This window comes from Pseudochaenichthys georgianus, chromosome 17 (genome assembly GCF_902827115.2).
Source record: "Pseudochaenichthys georgianus chromosome 17, fPseGeo1.2, whole genome shotgun sequence".
NCBI lineage: Eukaryota > Metazoa > Chordata > Actinopteri > Perciformes > Channichthyidae > Pseudochaenichthys > Pseudochaenichthys georgianus.
Window position 1 is genome coordinate 20,805,917 of NC_047519.1, and position 20,126 is coordinate 20,826,042.

The 20,126-nt window shown below is 44.1% G+C and overlaps 1 protein-coding gene across 1 annotated transcript in view; it reads left to right on the forward strand.

Annotated features, from left to right (window-relative positions):
- Nucleotides 1-19,734, forward strand: part of sema6ba (sema domain, transmembrane domain (TM), and cytoplasmic domain, (semaphorin) 6Ba) — a 38,141-nt gene extending 18,407 nt beyond the window's left edge. Inside the window, exons 5-18 of the mRNA XM_034105404.1 lie at nt 3-63; nt 158-220; nt 3,461-3,559; nt 3,644-3,734; nt 4,003-4,122; nt 4,683-4,771; nt 4,852-5,069; nt 5,156-5,287; nt 5,580-5,729; nt 6,126-6,302; nt 7,403-7,543; nt 9,084-9,161; nt 13,975-14,036; nt 15,883-19,734. Of these exons, the coding sequence (XP_033961295.1) occupies nt 3-63; nt 158-220; nt 3,461-3,559; nt 3,644-3,734; nt 4,003-4,122; nt 4,683-4,771; nt 4,852-5,069; nt 5,156-5,287; nt 5,580-5,729; nt 6,126-6,302; nt 7,403-7,543; nt 9,084-9,161; nt 13,975-14,036; nt 15,883-16,868 (2,467 nt within the window). The 3' untranslated portion in view covers nt 16,869-19,734. The remainder of the gene's footprint in view (nt 1-2; nt 64-157; nt 221-3,460; nt 3,560-3,643; nt 3,735-4,002; nt 4,123-4,682; nt 4,772-4,851; nt 5,070-5,155; nt 5,288-5,579; nt 5,730-6,125; nt 6,303-7,402; nt 7,544-9,083; nt 9,162-13,974; nt 14,037-15,882) is intronic.
- Nucleotides 19,735-20,126: the final 392 nt, after the last annotated feature.

The window sequence follows — 20,126 nt, forward strand, 5'->3', positions numbered from 1 at the left end:
AGAGATGACCTGTACAGAGTGGAGCTGGATAACATGGCAGGTGATGAGATGTTTTACAGCAAGGTAAGTCCCATTGTCTTGTACACACACATATCAAAACTGATGAAACACACACACAGATTTCAAATTTATTCTGAATGGGGGTTTTTTTCTTCAGAAAAGGACATGGGAATCCAATAAGAACGACATTCGAGTGTGCCGGATGAAGGGCAAACATGAGGTAAGGTGCAAAACGCTCTGACTTTGATATCCATTCTCATGCATCAACACTATCTACAGTATCACACGCTTGGACAGACACAACAGCTGTTAGAGGAACCTTATTTCCTTGGGGTGCACCTGCATATGGTATTTACACAAATTTGATCTTGTTGATACAGAATCAGTGCATCACCGAATCACACTGGCTCAGTGAAACGTTACCAAGGCCGAAAGGGATCCATCTGTCATTCAGAAAAGACAAGAGAGTCTGACAATTAAATGTGTGTGTAGGTTTAGGGTTAACAAAGTAATCGTTGACCAATGTGAAGAGAAAGATTTGATGGTTGTTACATACATTTTAAGTTTAATTGAATAGATGTTCTACCAGCAAAATCCAATCTGAGCGTAACTCATGGAAAGAGGGGCAGGAGGAAACATTAAAAAGCAAACCAAGCAGAGAGAGTGACACAGCCTCTGGGAGGAAACGGTAATTGAAATTAGTTGAGAAAGGGAGGTGTCTATAAGGATGTGATGTGAAGGTGCAGCCACCAGGTACTAGAAAGAGGTGAAGAAACTACAAAAGGAAAAGATGTGCTACTTCAAAGAACACAAAAGAAAGAAGAAAATAAAAAATAAATAAAATCACTTGGATAAAATGGAGAGAAAGACATGCCCTAGGTCAGGGGTGGGGAACCTCCGGCCTCCGGGGCGTATACGGCCCGCGAGACAATTTGGTACGGCCCTCGAGGTAATTTATAAACACACGCAAAAAATAAAAAAATGAAAGAAATCTAGACCGCAAAAAAAATAAACAAGCGAGTGCCTGTTTTTCCTGGCCAAGGTCAGGGTCCATGAACACAACACGAGCCTAACGTGTCATCACGTGGTATATGTCTCGACCATAGAGGTCTCGACTGACAGGGGTGCAGTTCTGACGGAGAGCACCAGAACGCCACTCCAGCACTTCAGAAATTGCCCTACCGATAAGTCCATACACATGCCGCAGTTTCTGCGTGTCTGTGTCTTTAGTTGAAAGCCCAGTGGCGATCTGTTCATCTGTCATACTGATCAGACAGTCAATAACTGTGTTGTTATCATTAGCATCTGGTTAGCTAGCTATGCTAACGAATATAAGAAGCTTTTTCTACAACCAGTGAGAAAGACACATCTTTATATGATCATTATAGTTATAAAAAAAATAAGAGAATAAAGTAAACAGGTATAAAATACTATATGACAGTTATTAATAAAGAAGAATACAGTTTGAAAGGGGAGTGATTTGTCAAATATCCATAAATTAAAAGAACATCTGCTTACAGTTGTGTTTGGGTGTTGAGAGATGTGTCCATAGATCTCCTAATGTTGCTCTCAACGTGCACCAGATTGATGCTTTTAACTTCAACATTTAAAAAAAAATCTTCCCAGGGGAGCATGCCCCCCGGACCCCCCTAGAGGAGGTTAGGTCCCCCCCCCCACTTAAATCATGTTCACATGGATAGGAAACTAAATACATTTGCACACATCTTGTGTCGATATCTTTCTGTTTTGGTGGTCACGCCACACCCTGCACGTGCATGCATACGCGAGTCATGGTGAGATATCTGGATTAAGAGGTTGCTTTTTCTTTGCACAGCATGAAATGAATGGGCTGTGATTTTAGTTTTTTTAAGCAGAGGTCAATAACTTGTACGGCCCTCTGAGGATATTGTAAAAATTGAAATGGCCCTTGAGAGGAAAAAGGTTCCCCACCCCTGCCCTAGGTGGAGAGAATAAGAGGAAGAAGATAAAAGACTGTAGGGTGAAACTAAAGCTTGCAAACTTGGATGAAGTAATCAAATTGTTCAGAATAAATGGTGCAATTTTGAACTATCTGGCATAGGCTACAGTTATAGACCTAAAGCTTTAATATGTTAAAGCATCTAATAGGTAAGTGTGCAGTGAAACTTGCGACAGTCCAAAAATAGACATATTTCACAGCTAAATGTCACAGCAGGGAAAGCGCAGGTGAAACTAATAACATTTGCGATGGCTCCATTATATATAAGCCAGCAATACCTGAACTGCAACAGCTGAATGTATTTAAGTTGTTGAAGGAATATATTTTGGAAAATACACTCATATGCTTTCTTGCCAAGAGTAATATTTTTGAAGATCGATACCACTCTCACATCTGTATGGTAAATATTTAACTGGAGCCCGCAGCTGGTCATCTCAGCTCTAACATCAGAAGCAGCTTTATTTTAACATCAAAATATAATTTGCCAAATGCCAACCACACAGTGGCATTGAGTTACACAAACGCTTACCAACTGTACTGTATACAGTATGTGTTTGAATTGCAGAGGCCTAAACAGTGTTAGTTATTTTAAAATAAGCAAGCAGAACTGTTTCGCCTTGTGTAATTGTCCTCCTAATGATATTGGTAAGTAGCTCTTCTATTGAAGTTAAGAGTCATTTTTGTATACTCTTTTTATAGGCTTTCTTAATTAAGCATAGCAGGAAATGCACATAAGGAAGTGATTAATCAATACTGGATAATGTAATGGGAAATATGCTTATTTACTTTTTTGCCTAGACCAAGATGACCGATATAATTATGTTGGAGCCAGCAGCTCGTTAGCCTAACTTAGACTGAAAACAGGGTCAAACAGCTAGCTGAGCTGTCACCAAAGTTAACAAATCCACTCTAACTCTATTAATAATATTTTACAAGACAATCTGTTTATTTCATACGTTGCTGGATTAAACAAACCACTCGAGTAGTAACTAAAATATCCTAAAACAAATGCTAACTTTGTCAGCACATGCTTTAAGCTAGTAGCTAGCTTGCAACATTCAAAACCAATAATGGGCGCTGAACAAAGCCACTGATAATCCAAATACAATCATTAAACTTCACAGGTTTATTAAAGAACCATCAATTATTTTCCCCATCTTTGCAAATTCATGTCACCATGATTTGTTGTAGAATCAGAAAAAGGGCAGAGGGGCTGACCAGTGTGATTTCAGATATTGTGGAAACGGCTTTAAATCTCAGCTCAATCAGCAGCCTCCACTTTGAAGACAGCTATAAAGTCCCCGTCCTTGGTCCTCCAGATGGTTGAGGGTGTGAAGGATTGTTTTAAACTTTGTTTTTCTTTTTACCTCACACTTGCAGCCTCCTTGCTCTAACAGCGAGTTTTTGGTTCAACAAAGTCGCCCTGTACCCTGTGATGCTCTTCTCCTCTTTAATCGTGTCCTTTTGTGTCTTTGTCTATAGGGGGAGTGTCGTAATTTCATCAAGGTTTTGCTCAGCCAGCATGGTGGCCTGTTTGTATGTGGAACAAATGCCTTCAACCCGCTGTGCGCCAACTACACTGTTAGTATCCATCTATCTGTCAGCTGGTCATTCTCTGTGTGCTTGCCAGTTCGTTTATCTATACCATTTGTGTTTCTTTTGCAGAAAGACACTCTAGAAATGGTGGGAGAGCCTGTCAGTGGGATGGCACGATGCCCATATGATCCACGACATGCCAATGTGGCTTTATTTGCAGGTAAAATCTTAAAATAAAGAATGATGTGTTTCTAGCAGACATCAGACTCAATTTTCAGCTCCAGACAATGAAACGGCTGTGCCCTTGTGTTTAGCTTTACAAAATATTTATAGTCAGACCTCTCGCAGCATTGCTTGTTTGGTTTGAATCTTCCTGACCTTGTGCTATCTCTTCATCTGTATCTTCCTTCTTCTTCTTCTTCTTCTTCTTCTTCTTCTTCTTCTTAATCTCCTTCTCTCCTCTCTCTGTGCGTCTCTCCTGCTCTCAGATGGGAGTCTTTTTACCGGCACTGTGACAGACTTCCTGGCCATCGATGCGGTGATCTATCGTAGCCTCAGTGACAGCCCCGCCCTCCGCACAGTCAAACACGACTCCAAATGGTTCAGAGGTACTTTTCAGACGCATTAAAATGTCTCTCTTAGTCAGGCACCTTCAATAGACAATCAGGAACAGATAACAGACACCATTATCTTAGTTTACTCCCAGTAAATGAAATAATTGTTGTGGCTGTCTTTTCATGAGGTGGTGAAGCACAATAATAAACTACTGAAACCGTCTGATTTCATTTATTCATAATGAGTGGCACAGGCTCAGACAGAGTGATGTATTGAGGTTCGTTGGACCCTACGGTTTTAACAAGCCGTAGATTGAACAGCTAAGTCTGTTTTCCATAGAGAACACAAACAAGCCGAGGCAGGTCAAAGCTGCAACAGTGCTGGATGAATAAATGATAAATAATGTGTATCCTCTTGTCCATGGTGATAAATTAAACAGGACATAAATATTGGATGAGCGAGGCCCTCGGACAGCGTGTTGATGTTAGTGTTATTACAGCTTCATGTCAGGGACTGCGGAGCGCTGCTTTAGCCCCCCCGGCACTGCATCACTACTGCTCTGTATGTATGTAAGTGTGTTTGTCTAACTCTGTTTTTCTCATATTATTTTCAGAGCCCTACTTTGTGAGCTCCATGGAGTGGGGGCCTCATATTTACTTCTTCTTCAGAGAGATGGCAATGGAGTTTCATCATTTAGAGAAGGTGCTTTCTTTCTTTCTTTCTCTCTTTCTTCTCTTTCTATCTTTCTTTCATTTTACTTATCCATGCTTGTTGTATTCCAGGTGATGGTGTCCCGTGTAGCTCGTGTGTGTAAGGCAGATTTGGGCGGCTCTCAGCGAGTCCTCGAGAAACAGTGGACCACCTTTTTGAAAGCGCGTCTAAACTGCTCGGTCCCAGGAGATTCACACTTTTACTTCAACCTCTTGCACGCCACGAGCAAAATCATCCGCATGCAGGGACGAGACGTCGTCCTGGGTCTCTTCTCCACTCCACCAAACAGGTAGCGAGATGCACACAATGTGAACACAAACTTGCACAAACACTGTTTTTCTCACCACTGTCTTGTTTTTCGTTTTTCTATGGTAGCATCCCAGGCTCTGCGGTGTGTGTGTTTGACATGCAGCAGCTCGCTCATGTCTTTGATGGCCGCTTTAAAGAGCAGAAATCCCCAGAGTCTATTTGGACTCCTGTGCCGGACGAAGCGGTGCCTAAACCAAGGTATTGTTATGCAAAGTGTATGTGAGCTGATCTAGGGAGAAATACTGCATTGCTGCTTTACTGAGCATCTGTCTCACATATAATGTCTACTAACTCCCCTGCTATAAGCTCAAACTGTCAATCACACAGAAACTTCACTACCACTCAGCAAATATTCTAATATAGGCTCCATAAGCCGCAAAACAAAAACTCGTCAGGCTTTTTTCTTCTCGCTCTCTCTGCCTCCTTATGCTGTCTTTCCTATCTTTCTACCCCTGAACTCTCTTTTTTCTGTCTTTCTCTCTTCTTGCAGGCCAGGCGGATGTGCGGTGCAGGGATCTAGATTTAGCTCCTCCAACACACTGCCGGATGAGGTGCTGAACTTTGTGAAGACCCATCCACTGATGGACGAGACCATCCCACTAATGGGGCACAGACCTTGGGTTGTCAAGACTATGGGACGGTACGAACACTGAGTTGTTATTTGATAGCAGGGGAGACATTTTGTTTTGTGTCTTTTTGTTCAGTTTGTGTGTGGTCTTTAGTCTCATATTGTGTCTTTGATGTAGACCAAGATGTTGTTGTGGTTATTTTTGTACCTCTCTGCAGTTGCTTTATGTCCCTTTGTAGTTGTTTTTTGTTTCTTTGTGGTTGTTTTGCATCTTTTTGTGGTTGGTACCTGTCTGTTTAATATGTATGTGCATGTGGAGGCTCCTGGGCTGGGACAATAATTCATCCATGTATGGAGAAACTTTTTATTGCCTGAAAAACGGAAATGTAAACCTGCAAATATGCATCATAGGGATCGGAAATGTTTACTATTGATTGAAAAAAACAAGTCTTCACTCTGTATCTCTAGGTACCAGCTGACAACCATGGTGGTGGACACTGAAGCTGGCCCCCATAAGAACCATACCGTCTTGTTCCTGGGCTCAACCCGGGGAACGGTCCTGAAGTTTCTAATGATTCCCACAGGAGAGCCTGTTTCCCACCGCAGTGTGTTTCTGGAGGAGGTGGAAGGATTCAACCCAGAGAAGTAAGTAGGAGTGGAGTCTTTGTCCTTGATCTCCATAAAGTTATACATTTTAACAAGTTGCTCCAGGTAGATCATGGCTCATGTTGCCTGCCATTATCTGAGAACTGTAGAGCAGAAGAGACAACGGAGCCCTGGAGGTGACATGGACAAAAAAAGGTTTAAACCTGCACATATGCTAAAGTCAATCCCAAGTGTGCTTTACTAATATGCACGCTTGCTCAAGTGAACTTATTTAAAGTGTGCACAAACATCCTCTTTAACCAAGTAAAAGACTACTACTTACCGGTATTAAATTGACTTTACTGTATCTATTACAGTAATAGCACATTCATATTTACACACTTTGATATCAGGTTTGCAACTTACATTCCTTCAAATTGTTCACCTTGTTAATACAAAAATAATGTTGTCATTAAAAATGTCTTAAAATACATCAACAACAGTAACAGTCAAAATCTTAAGAGAAGCATTAAGAGGTGCACATTTGTAAAGCTCAACGAGATAATGTGGTGTTTTGGTTTAAAATTATAAATACTATTAGAAATTCTGACTAATTGATTGATCAAGTCAACATCTCAGTACTTTTTGACTGTTTGTTGTTGTATTTATCATGATATATACAAATTATTTTAATGTTTTGATGTTTGTAGCAGCAGCAGAGTAAAATACAACTTAAATGTAATTATTTTCATGTGTGTTACTGTGTAAGACCTGACTGTCAAAAAATGGTGTCTGAAAAATATGGATTCTGTCTGACTTGAAGTGCAAACAGATGAGGCCTTTGACCCTGTCACAACATGATTTGAGACATACATTAACACACATGGTAATAGCTAGCTAGTAAAAACTAGCAGAAGTCGTTAACAGGTTGTAAACAGTACACTATGCTTTGGCATCTAGTGGTTTAACAACATACCATAAGAAATGTTAATATATTCACTCTGTTGTTAAATTATAAGGTTGTTTTTTAATTAAAATTGTGCAAACATTCCAAAATTCCCAAGATTACCTTCACTTGTAACTTTTCGGAACCAGCGACCTCCTTCCTCTGCTGGCTCCTCACCCTCCAGTCTTCACCATTGTCTCTCTCTCTGTCTCAGGTGTGGTGAGGACACTCCTCAGGCTCGGCAGCTCTTGTCTCTGTCGTTGGACTGGAGCAGTCACACTCTGCTGCTGTCCTTCCCTGCCTGTCTGGTCCGGATGCCCACCTCTCGCTGCCACCTGCACTCACGCTGCATGAAGTAATTGTTTTTGCCTCGGAGAGTTTATATAATTTCCTTAATGTTTTTTTGTGTGATAATGAGGTCAGTATAAATGTGGCAGTGGCAATTATCCAAGGTATGACCAGAGATGGGGTCGTTACTAAAAAAAAGTAATATATTACATATTACTTTAAAAAAAAGTAATATATTACACTACTTCGTTACTCTCTACATAAAGTAACTCGTTACTTTACTCGTTACTTTACTCGTTACTTTACTCGCAGGGCCGGCCCGCCCCTCCCTGCAGGCAGATCACGCAGACTGCTAAAGTTTCAAATGTTCTCTTTAGTTCAGTTTCCATTGTCGCATAAGACTGATCCAGATCCTGAATGTTTTCCTATCTGACCGTGGCTGTCCTCTGTCTCCTGCTATCTGTATATTTTGCGCAGTCTATCTCTGCTCACGCTGTTGCGTCGGCGTGTTCTCCTGCGTGTTGGCCATGTGTTGCACTGGAACCAGACACCGCAAAGACTTCAGCCGAGCACGTACGAACTGCGCATGCGTGAGTGGCAATAACTCTCCTTACCAGCAGGCGGCGGTAGTGTGTATTCGCAACAACCGGAAAACAGAGAAGAAGAACAGACTCCGTGATATAAACAAACAACAAATAGCTGTGCGTTAGCTTCACCTTAGCATGTGTTCTTTGCAGGTGTTTGTTGAGGTTTGATTATGACTGATTTTAGTAAGTAACGAAGTAACGCGTGTCGGGGCAATGTTAGTAACTGTAGTGTGATTACTGAATTATAAAAGTAGCGCGTTACACTACTCCGTTACCGACAAAAGTAATATTATTACAGTAACAGAGTTGGGTGTAACGTAACGCGTTACACCCAACTCTGGATATGACTGACTTACCAACTTTAGTTGTTGTCCTTGTGCTCTCACTACCTATTAGCGCAGTGGTCCTAATAAAATGCAATGCAATTCTGCTAATGCTTCAATCAGCAAGCGATAGATTAGGTGTTTTTGTCAAACTACAGGTATTGTCTTTATTTTGGGAGAATTATTTCCCTGAAAAATACTATTTAACACAAGCAGATTCAAGACCATCCTCGTCTAAGTTTGTAATAAAATGGATGATATATTATAAATACCAAGACTGCATTTGTTTATTACTGAACAGATGGTGAAGATCTTTTGAAGTAGAACCCCACACTGTGAACCTGAGTCCCACAGCAGCCATTAAACACAGTTGGGTTCAGGAAACCGAGAACAAGAAGCAACTCCATATGTGTGACTGCTGTGTGTGAAGATGAATACCACATGAGGATTTCAAATCATATACAGTTGTCTACATTGTATGGTTTTATTAGCCCACTAAACCTAACTTATGAACTTGTTAGCCAGATAAACAATAAGCAAGCTAACGTCCCTGCTTAATTCATAGCTGTAACACTTGTCCCTAGGTTCTGTAAGTTTCCCAGGGAGAGTTCCCTGCTAAAGTTATAAAAATGTCCGCTATGAGAATCAGGTCATTCCTTTGCATTTCTTAACTTTTTCATTTTTTATTGGTGTGCAGGAGTTGTCTAGCCTCCAGGGACCCATACTGTGGCTGGACCAGAGGCAGCACCTGCTCCTTCCTGAGACCAGGCACACGGTGAGGACAACACACACACACAAACACACACACACACACTCCACACACCAACCTGTAAACGGTCTCCTACCGCTGCAGACCTGCTGCCTGCAATGTCAGGAGAGGTTATTATACTCAAAGACAGTTTTATTGGCAAAGTTACCACATTCCTTTAGGCTATGTTGTACACAGGAATGGCTGGTAAGTAAGGTGAAGTTGAAGAAACTATGCTATTTCACTTTATCATGAAAAATTGATATGTTAAATAAAAACAATGGCTCAAATGTTCATGCAGTTTAATAGACAATGATTCATGACACTGTGTCTACAAGAACATCTTTAAATATGTGTTCATTTCACTATGCAAAAGACAATTATGCCCATACTAAAACATGTCTAAAACAAAAAAGGATTAGAAATAGTTTAAGATACGTGTTACTAATTAATTGAAATCAAATAGGTGGGCAAACGAACAATGTTATGAATAAATAAAGTAAATACATGTTATATGTCATGAACATATTAACTATTACAAACTCAAACACACTCAAATGGCAAATGGTCATAAGTTACTTAAAAGAATCCGCTACACAGAATCTACTCTACTCTAGTAAAAAATATAGTTTTTAAGTAAAGCATTAAATTGCGCTATTTATTTTTACTTCTACTTTTTAAATGTTATAAATTATAATGTTTTAAATCTAGTTCTGAATATGTACTAGCATATACAGTATTAGCTAGCTTTTAGTATACAATTTCAACCTTTATATTCATTGATAATAATTGTCTAAAAATAATAATTAATACATATTATTAAAAATCCCAACCCCTATCTTTAAAAATTTAAAGATAGGGGTTGGACTCTATTCTTCTCCGGAGTTGCTCAAGGTGTGAGGCGCCGGGCGGGTGTGGGGATACTCACAAGTCCCCGGTTGGGTGCTTCGCTGTTGGAGTTTACCCCAGTGGACGAGAGGGTCGCCTCCCTACGCCTGCGGGTTATGGGGGGGAAAACTCTGACTGTTGTGTGTGCTTATACACCCAACAGCAGTTCAGAGTATACAGCCTTCTTGGAGACCCTGGAAAGAGTCCTGAATGGGGCTCCTGAAGGGGACTCCTTAGTCTTGCTGGGAGACTTCAACGCACATGTGGGCAATGATGGAGACACTTGGAGGGGCGTGATTGGGAGGAACGGCACCCCTGATCTGAACCGGAGTGGTGGTTTGTTACTGGACTTCTGTGCTAGTCATGGATTGGCCATAACAAACACCATGTTCGAACATAAGGATGCTCATAAGTGTACGTGGTACCAGAGCACCCTAGGCAGAAGGTCCATGATCGATTTCGTTATCGTATCATCGGACCTGAGGCCGTATGTTTTGGACACTCGGGTAAAGAGAGGGGCGGAGTTGTCAACTGATCACCATCTGGTGGTGAGTTGGGTCGAGTGGCGGGGGAAGACCTCTGGATAGACCTGGTAAGCCCAAACGTGTAGTTCGGGTGAACTGGGAACGTCTGGAGGAGGCCCAAGTTCAGGAGGCCTTCAACTCGCACCTCCGGCGGAGCTTTTCGGGCATTCCTGTGGAGGTTGGGGACATTGAACCAGAGTGGTCGGTGATCAAAGCCTCTATTGCCGAAGCCGCGGCGGGGAGCTGTGGTCTCAAGGTCCTAGGTGCCTCAAGGGGCGGTAACCCTCGAACCTCCTGGTGGACACCGGTGGTCAGGGAAGCCGTCCGACTGAAGAAGGAGGCCTTCAGGGATTTGTTATCCCGGGTGACTCCCGAGGCAGTTGCAAGGTACCGACAGGCCCGAAGGGCAGCAGCCTCATCCGTGGCCGAGGCAAAGCAGCGGGTGTGGGAGAAGTTCGGAGAAGACATGGAGAAGGACTTTCGGGCGGGACCAAAGTTGTTCTGGAAAACTGTCCGACACCTCAGGAGGGGGAAGCAGGGAACCATCCAAGCTGTGTACAGTAAGGATGGGACGTTGTTGACCTCAACTGATGGAGTGTTACCCCCTAATCCCACCAGGAGTGTCTGCGCTGCGCTGCGGCTGCGGCGTTTTTAGCGATCGCGGCCACTCTAGTCAATGGATGCTATTCCACCAGACCCGCTGCGCCGCGCCGCGGCTCGAAGCGTCCCAGAAGCTCCTCGCCGCAAGGAATTTCTAAAATATAGGATGAATCCTATTTTGGACGCGGCGCAGTGCGGCGCAGGCAGGAAGTGATGAAAATCACCTTGTTGTCTGCTTTGCTGGTTGAGGGGGTGCACCCAAAACCGGCTCCTTCTCCTCCCCCCCACCTCCATCTTTCAAGTAGGAGAATACATGCCAGCGTTCTCCTCCGGTTTACAGGCACTGTAAATTATATATATATAGAATAATTATGATGATGAATGCATATTTTTTTACCACTAAAATACAGCAACACATCTTTGATTCATGTCGTTTATAACTGGAATATTACAATTATTATTAACTGTGTCTGTAGTCTACAACACAACAAAATAGGAAATAACAACAATAAACACGATTTAAACAGACACAAACATAAACCATTTAACTACGTACTTCTACGTACGTAGTTCTAGAAATATTCCAAAATCAACAACAACTGCGAGACTGTGCACACGACGCTCCGCTTCCGCAACGTTTTGAAATGCACCTGGTGGGTTATGATGCAGGAGGAGCGGCGCAGCGCAGACTCTTCTGGTGGGATCAGGGGGTTAGGGCGTTGGAAGGAACACTTTGAGGAACTCCTGAACCCGACAACTCCGCCCTCTATGTTAGAGGCAGAGCTGGAGTATGACGGGGGATCAACACCAATCTCCCGGGGGGAGGTCACTGAGGTCGTCAAACAACTCCACAGTGGCAAAGCCCCGGGGGTGGATGAGATCCGCCCAGAAATGCTGAAGGCTCTGGGTGTTGAGCGACTGTCATGGTTGACACGTCTCATCAACGTTGCGTGGAAGTCGGAAACAGTACCGAAGGAGTGGCAGACCGGGGTGGTGGTTCCCCTTTTTAAAAAGGGGGATCAGAGGGTGTGTGCCAATTACAGAGGCATCACACTACTCAGCCTCCCCGGGAAAGTTTACTCTAAGGTACTCGAAAGGAGGGTCAGGCCGATTGTCGAACCTCAGATTGAGGAGGAACAATGCGGATTCCGTCCTGGTCGTGGAACGATGGATCAGCTTTTTACTCTCGCAAAGATCTTGGAGGGGGCCTGGGAGTGCGCTTATCCGGTCTACATGTGTTTTGTAGACTTGGAGAAGGCGTATGACCGGGTTCCCAGGGAGTTACTGTGGGAGGTGCTGCGGGAGTATGGGGTGAGGGGGTCTCTACTCAGGGCCATCCAATCTCTGTACTCCCAAAGCGAGTGCTGTGTCCGGGTCCTCGGCAGTAAGTCGGACCCATTTCCGGTGAGGGTTGGCCTCCGCCAGGGCTGCGCTTTGTCACCAATCCTGTTTGTAATATACATGGCTCGGATTTCGAGGCGTAGTCGTGGGGGGGGGGGTCTGCAGTTCGGTGGACTAAGGATTGCACCACTGCTTTTTGCAGATGATGTGGTTCTGATGGCTTCATCGGTCTGCGACCTTCAGCATTCACTGGATCGGTTCGCAACCGAGTGTGAAGCGGCTGGGATGAGGATCAGCACCTCCAAATCTGAGGCCATGGTTCTCAGCAGGAAACCGATGGACTGTCCACTCCAAGTAGGGAATGAGTCCTTACCCCAAGTGAAGGAGTTCAAGTATCTCGGGGTCTTGTTCTCGAGTGAGGGAACAATGGAGCGTGAGATGGGCCGGAGAATCGGAGCAGCGGGAGCGGTACTGCAGTCGCTTTACCGCACCATTGTGACGAAAAGGGAGCTGAGCCAGAAGGCAAAGCTCTCTGTCTACCGGGCCATTTTCGTTCCTACCCTCACCTATGGTCATGAAGGATGGGTCATGACCGAAAGAACGAGATCGCGGATACAAGCGGCCGAGATTGGTTTTCTCCACCGGGTGGCTGGTGTCTCCCTTAGGGATAAGGTGAGAAGTTCGGTCATCCGGGAGGGACTCGGAGTTGAACCGCTCCTCCTTCGCATCGAAAGGAGCCAGTTGAGGTGGTTCGCGCACCTAGTTAGGATGCCACCTGGGCGCCTCCCTAAGGAGGTGTTCCAGGCACGTCCAGCTGGTAAGAGACCAAGGGGTAGACCTAGGACCAGGTGGAGGGATTATATCTCTTCGCTGGCCTGGGAGCGCCTTGGGATCCCCCAGTCAGAGCTGGTTGATGTCGCCGGGGAAAATAAAGTTTGGGGCTCTCTGCTGGAACTGCTACCCCCGCGACCCGACCACGGATAAGCGGGAGAAGATGGATGGATGTACATATTATTAAATAATCCTTACCCCTTTCAACTAAATATTCCTATAAAACAATATAAGGATTGATTGGTATCTGAAGTGAAACGTTCATGTATCGCTGTCAGTTCCAAAGCCCATCTTCTTCAGCTCTATGTCTGACCCTGACCTCTGACCTCTGTGAGGGAAATCAATAATGGGATCAATAGAGTATCCCATTACACTGAACAACACACCAATTTGTGCCATATCAAATTGATTGATTACCATCAACCAATGTCCTCATTAATGTACCATTTCTATGCAAATGTTCATTTAAAACGACAATTTTACATTAACACATTTTTCTCAAAAAGGTTCATTTATTTTTGTTATATTAGACCAACATTCGATCATGGGAGATCACACAACTATGATTTAATGGCACTCAAAAACACACTTTATGCTGTTTGTATATGAAGAGATGTATTGAAGTGTCTGATGTGCTGATTTCTGTGTCACTGCAGGCTGCCTTTTCAACAAGATGTGGAATATGGGAACACCACCTCCCATCTAGGAGACTGTGATGGTAGGTTGCAGCAAAATGTCATGGATGCTTGTGGCTGTGTGCAGCGGACTGAGGGCAGACTCCGCCTAGTGGCGCAATCCCTCATTACACCTGCTTAGTTGTCACTGAACAGTTTGTCCTGAAAAAACACCTCTGATACCACCAAAAGAGAGATGATCTGAGATTGACAATATCTGTCTAGTATATGTAATATAAGTATTTAGTATAATGTGATTTCCTTCCCGGCTCATCCTCTTAACCTTAATATTAGCAATTGTTTTCCAGTTTTTTTTTTCACATGAGCTGAATGAGCGGGGAGTGGAACTAGGATTTGTTTTCAAACTCACTCCCTACAGATCTAAACGCTCCCAGTGTGAGACAGTTTGATTAGAGAGGATGTGAGAGGTCTAACTACTGCTAGAAAAAAGCATTAGACTGCAGGATGGGAAGTGCAACTTGCTCCTGGTCACTACGCTTTGTTCTCTCAAAGCTGAACATCTGAGGGAGGAACGACCTAGGGTAGCCGGTGAGCAAGCTGGAAATAGCTTTGTATAAAACACTGGTGTCACTTCTGTAGAGAGGCTCAGATGTCACTGCAGCAGCACCAGAGAGGGCCTCTTTCAACCTTGCTCTGAAATGTACAAAGTCAGTGGAAACCACTTCCTCTCCAGCAGATTCCTCCTGAATTGCTTCAGGCCAGTTTCAAAGTCATAACATTTACTCAGTCAGATCTGAATTTCCAATTTCCAAACAGAAATATAAATCTATGCCCTTCTCACACTCATTTTTTAAAACTGATATATTGGCCACTAATATTACCCTGCACTCAAAAAGTGATAGCAGAGAAAGTCAGTGATGCCAGGCTCCAGACCTGACAGACTTTAATCGGAGCAGTGAAAGAGCAGAGGCCGAGCCAGGGCCAAGCATGTGCTGCTGTGTCTGCAGATGGGAGTGATTAAAGCTGGGTGGAAACACTGAGGTAATGCTATGCTGTCTGCATGGAGACACAAACTGGCCGGGCTGCAGGATGGAAAGTGTGTGGAGAGGATAGAAGAGAAAAAAGAGAGTCAGCTGCTGTGGTCTGAGCTGTGCTGATGACAAGTACAGGCCTCTCTGAACCTGGAGCCTGCGGAGCCCCAAGGCCAGACTGGAGAGAAGCTCAGTTTAAACACAATCGTCCGTATGCTAAATGTCATTATTAGCAACGATCAATGTTATTCAAGTTTCGAGTTATAATCTGAGCTTTATGGGGTTCTTTAAAACATGCACGCACACGCGCGCACACACACACACACACACACACAGCAGCAGCCCCCCCACTAATTGCTACAAACTTAAATATGAAAAGTAACAACCACGCACACCACATTACACGTAATCTCGGCTCGCGCAGCACACTCACAGGCATAGATTGCGCAATAATTTACTGCGCACCTTGGAGGTGAAGTGCAGGCATATTATCATTCAAGTGAGAATACGATGCGTAGTTCTTTTGGAAAACATGTTTTTTATTTAGCCTATTTACCTCGTTAATGTAAATAATACTCTTTACATTGAACCATGCATTATTTGTGATTCAAATAATGGTTGTTGGTAATGTATTAGCGACCCCCACAGATGTATGATTTCACTGCTTTCATAGAAGGTCAGACCCCTCCTTATGGGAGCTCAGCTCCCATTGGCTCCCACATAACTCGAACCCTGGTGTTATTGCAGTTATTGATTTATCATGACATAATACATCTTGTGATGGGAAAAGCATTAAGTACAAGTAACAGAGCACTATACTTATGTAATATTAATGATAATCTGGACATTGGGAGAGGACGTTGTTCTTAATTGTGTCCTCTTTATTGTGTCTCTTCAGGAATTCTGCAGCAGAGTTTGCTGATTGAACCAGAGAGCTTGGTCTCGCTCAACCTACTTGTGGCGTCTGCAGTCTCAGCGTTCACCATCGGGGCGGCCCTTTCCGGTCTCGCCGTCTGCTGGATCATGGCCCACAAGCCCGCCAACCGTCGCCACGGCAACACCTCCCAGTCCTCTATCCAACGGCGTGAAAGAGGCCTGCTGACTAATGGCAGCGGGATGGGAGGCTCTGTGCTCAGCGTGACGCGGCAGGGAGGCGGGGATCGCCCCTGTACTCAGGGCGGGGAAACCCTATTTGTCATGCCCAACGGCTGGGTAAAGTCAGGAGAGCTCGACCCGGGTTTCCTGCCCACCCCGGAGCACACGCCTCAGCAGAAACGCAGAGGCCTTCGACTGTCTGACTCCAACTCTGGAGGGTGGGACACCAGCCAGACGTACCTGGGCGGAGGCTCCGTGGGGCTGGGTTCCCCCTGCCGTATCCCCCCCTCCGTCTACCTGACCACCAGACTCTTCCAGCAGGGGGGAGGCGGGAGACACAATGGTGAGGTCCGTGGGATTGACGCACCACGCCAACACTATGTCTGCCTGAGCAAGCAGGAAAAAGGAATGAAGGGGACGCCCAAAGCCCCCCTCAGGAAGTCTGCAGGAGAATATGTGTACCCCATGACCCCCCAGGACTCGCCTGAGCGTCGGAGGGTGGTGTCAGCACCCAGCGCCCCCGTGGAGTACAGCGAGCCCATGCCATTGCGCTGGCAAGCCCCGGAAGGTTACATCCTGAGCAGCCACGGCATGGTGCCCGTCTCCCTGCCCCCACCCTCCATGCCCGCCCCCAGTGGCCAGGCGTACATGTCCCAGCAGCACACCCCCGCACTGAGCAGGGCCATGCTGCGAGGGGCCCTAGAACGAGGGGAGCTGGGCGAGCTGGTGGATCTCAGCCAGTTCATGAGTAAGAAGAACTGCAGCGATAGGACTCAGGCGGGCCAGTGACTCACGAGGAAGTAAAGTGGAAAGAGAGCTTTTCCATGACCACAACTCTCTGTTTTATTTACAAAGATCTCTCTTTCACTCTTTCCTCCTCATTCTGTCCATTCCCCTCTACCTTCCCTTCTTTTTTCCCTACATCTTTACTTGTCATTCTCCCCCTCTGATCTGCCAGTTTCATAGGCTACCCCTTCCTTCCCTTACCCCCATGATGAGTCTCTCTTTATGACTGGCTGCTGGGTCTGCCACTCATATCCGGGCCCACACTAATTGGTCAGATGGACTGAGGTTGTTGCTGTGTCTGCATTGCAGAGCTGCCTCTCTCTCCTGCTACTCAGCGGCAGCGGGATGAGAGAGGAGAGAGGGTGGAGGGTAAAGAAAGAGAGTAGGGAATGTGGAAAGCAGAACGGGGGGCCGAGACGACAGAGACAAAGATGGACATGGCACTTAGAGGCTGTCTTCTCTGTGCAGATTAACTGAGTCTGCAGAGCCAGTCAAATACTGCTACAGGAGTGGGATGTTTTCCCTCTTGGATAACATTAACAAGACTGCCACCCATCTGTTCTTCACTACATTACCTGTTGTCTGATTGCCAACTAGGTATTTCGAGTGAAATAGCAAAATCTTAACCTTGTAAATGATCTGAAACAAAACACAAAGTGAGATGAGGAAATCCCTTCTTTTTCTCTCTCCTGTTTGCTGCACACACATAAGATGCATACATGTTTTTGTACAGGTGAGGGGTGGTATTTAGTACTCCATGTGTACGAGTGGCACGATGTGTGTGCCAAATGCCTCTAACCAGTCTCACAGCTATATGGGACCATAACTCTTTGGAGAGCAGAGTGCAGGACTGAAATGTCAGCACTTTTTCTGCCAACTGCATGCTCTCTGTAATGACGGCATTTCAGCCGTCCATCGCGCTATCCGTTTGCCTCCTTACGCACCATGTACTCTTTAATGACCAATAATTCCACAAAGACGTCTGGGGAGATTGCAACCCGAACACTGGACTGTCTTTAATCAGAGCTGGACTGAAAGGAGGAAACAGAGATGTTGTTGGAAGTGAATGCAGTGCAATATATGAACACTTTGTCCTTCACTGTTCACACTCAAACAAACACACATACAGGTATACACCAACACATTCATTATTGGGAAATTATAAACCACAGTAGGGTTTAATGGCCAAAGGGACCCCCAGTGGTTCAAGGTCCCACAGTCGTGATACAGAATAAAGTGACAGTTACAGGGGAGATGATTGAAACCTGTGGCCTAACGCAAAGCCAATAGGCGTAATGGAAATGTTCCCAGCAGGCAAATGGGACTATCTATTCAGCCCATCAAAGTGTCCGAAACCATGAACTGGTCGGAGTTTAGAGCATCACGAGTATGTCCACGAGGAGGTGGAAGTCATAAAAAAGTAACAAGATAAAGAAGAAAGAAGTGAAAGACAAGTACGACTTGATGAAAAGACTGTTGATTAAAACGAGAATGTGTTACAAGTGACCAGATGATTTTCATGCTTAGTCAGTTGTGAACAAATGAACTCTGGTTTGTGCTGACCTTATTGTCAGCAGCAATATATGGTTTATCTGTACATAGTAAACTTTAATTTAGATACAAATGATAATGTAAGACAAAAAGTAAAAATGTCATCAGGCACTAGCTTGCAAACTAAAATGTATCATGTCACTATAGCTATTAACGTATGATAATCTGTTTTCATATGTGTTCCTATCAACTGGCTTCAAGGTTGAAGACACTGAAAACGACTAGTGTCTTTTTCTTCTATTTTTTACATCTTTGTGCCAAAACCGCGAATGATTTACCGATGCCTGATTACTGAAGCAAAAAAAACTTGTTTTAAAGTGCCATGATGACCATTTCAGTCAGCAGTGCTCCTCAGTGGTGTCGGAGAACTCACTTGTTGCAGTATACTTGTGATATGTATGCCTTTTACCACTACATGCTGAATGTTATATATTGTTTTTTTATTTAGATGTGGGCTTGTACTCTTGAAATAATTTGTTTCAGTTCCCCCTGTCTGTCCTGATGCCACTGACACTGAATGCTAACAGCAGCGTTTGAGGGTCTGTTTATAAACTACATTCAAGTCACACTTTAGTAAGTGTATACTGTAAATATGTACACAGGAAAACAGACACTTTGTCACGCCCTTTATGATTATACTGTAATGCATTCACTGATGCCCTAACGTGAGTTGTCTTTAGGACAAAAAATCCAACATGTAATATAATTAGTTCATAAGCAAACCTTCAAATGGACTGAAATGCTGTAAGGGAATACTGTACATCTCATTTTGTGTCATATCTGTCGTCTGTGATCGTCTGTCATCCCCAACCAACTGCCATACTGGAGGATCTTGAAAATACTTGTCAGAATCGTGAGTGAATGAATGTACTCATTATTTTGTTGTTTCTTATCATTATACTGTGCAGTAATAAGGAAAAGCACAAAAAACCTTTTCTCTCTTTGTTGTTGCATTTTGAATACAGAGCTGTTCTGTATCATTTGTGAATAGTGTAAATAATCATCCTGAAGGTATAGGGTTTCAGTTTTGGAGGGATCGTTCTTGCTCTTCTGAGACAGGAATGTGTTTGAAGTGTGAGGTTTTTTTTCCCTTTGGTGACAATGCTGTGAATAAGATGTATGTACAGTATTTACGTGACTTTGGCTGACAGCTGAGTTCAGCTGTTTCCTGTTATTAGAGTAGAGTCGCAGGCCTGATCTCAGCCAGAACTGAGCCTTCTCATTTGACTGATGCCTGCCGAGTTTTTCTGCAGTTGCTAAGAGACTGCTGTTATAATAACCATCGATCTTTGGAGTACTGCTATTAAATGGCATTATATAATTGACTGCTAATGTTGTCTTGTGTGGTTCCCGAATGCACTCATTGAAATAAATGTATATAGTTATATGGTTCCCATGCATATACACACATTAACAAAAGCAGTTCAATTACCTCACAGCAGTCTTGAGTAATATGTGTGTCATTATCGAGTTTATATTCCATAAATGAGACATATTTGTAATGAGATGGGCAGTTTTAAACTTCACAGCAACCAACACTCCAGAGCAGAAATACAATCTGTCATGCATTTACTTTTCGGGCCACAAGAGGGAGCTGGACACTGGCCTTGATTCAATGTAAGGCTCCCATGGGTGCCTCTGCATTGACTTCACGTCATCTGAGTGTGCTGCTGAGACACAGAAGGTAGTTTTGTAGAGAGGTCTGCTGCA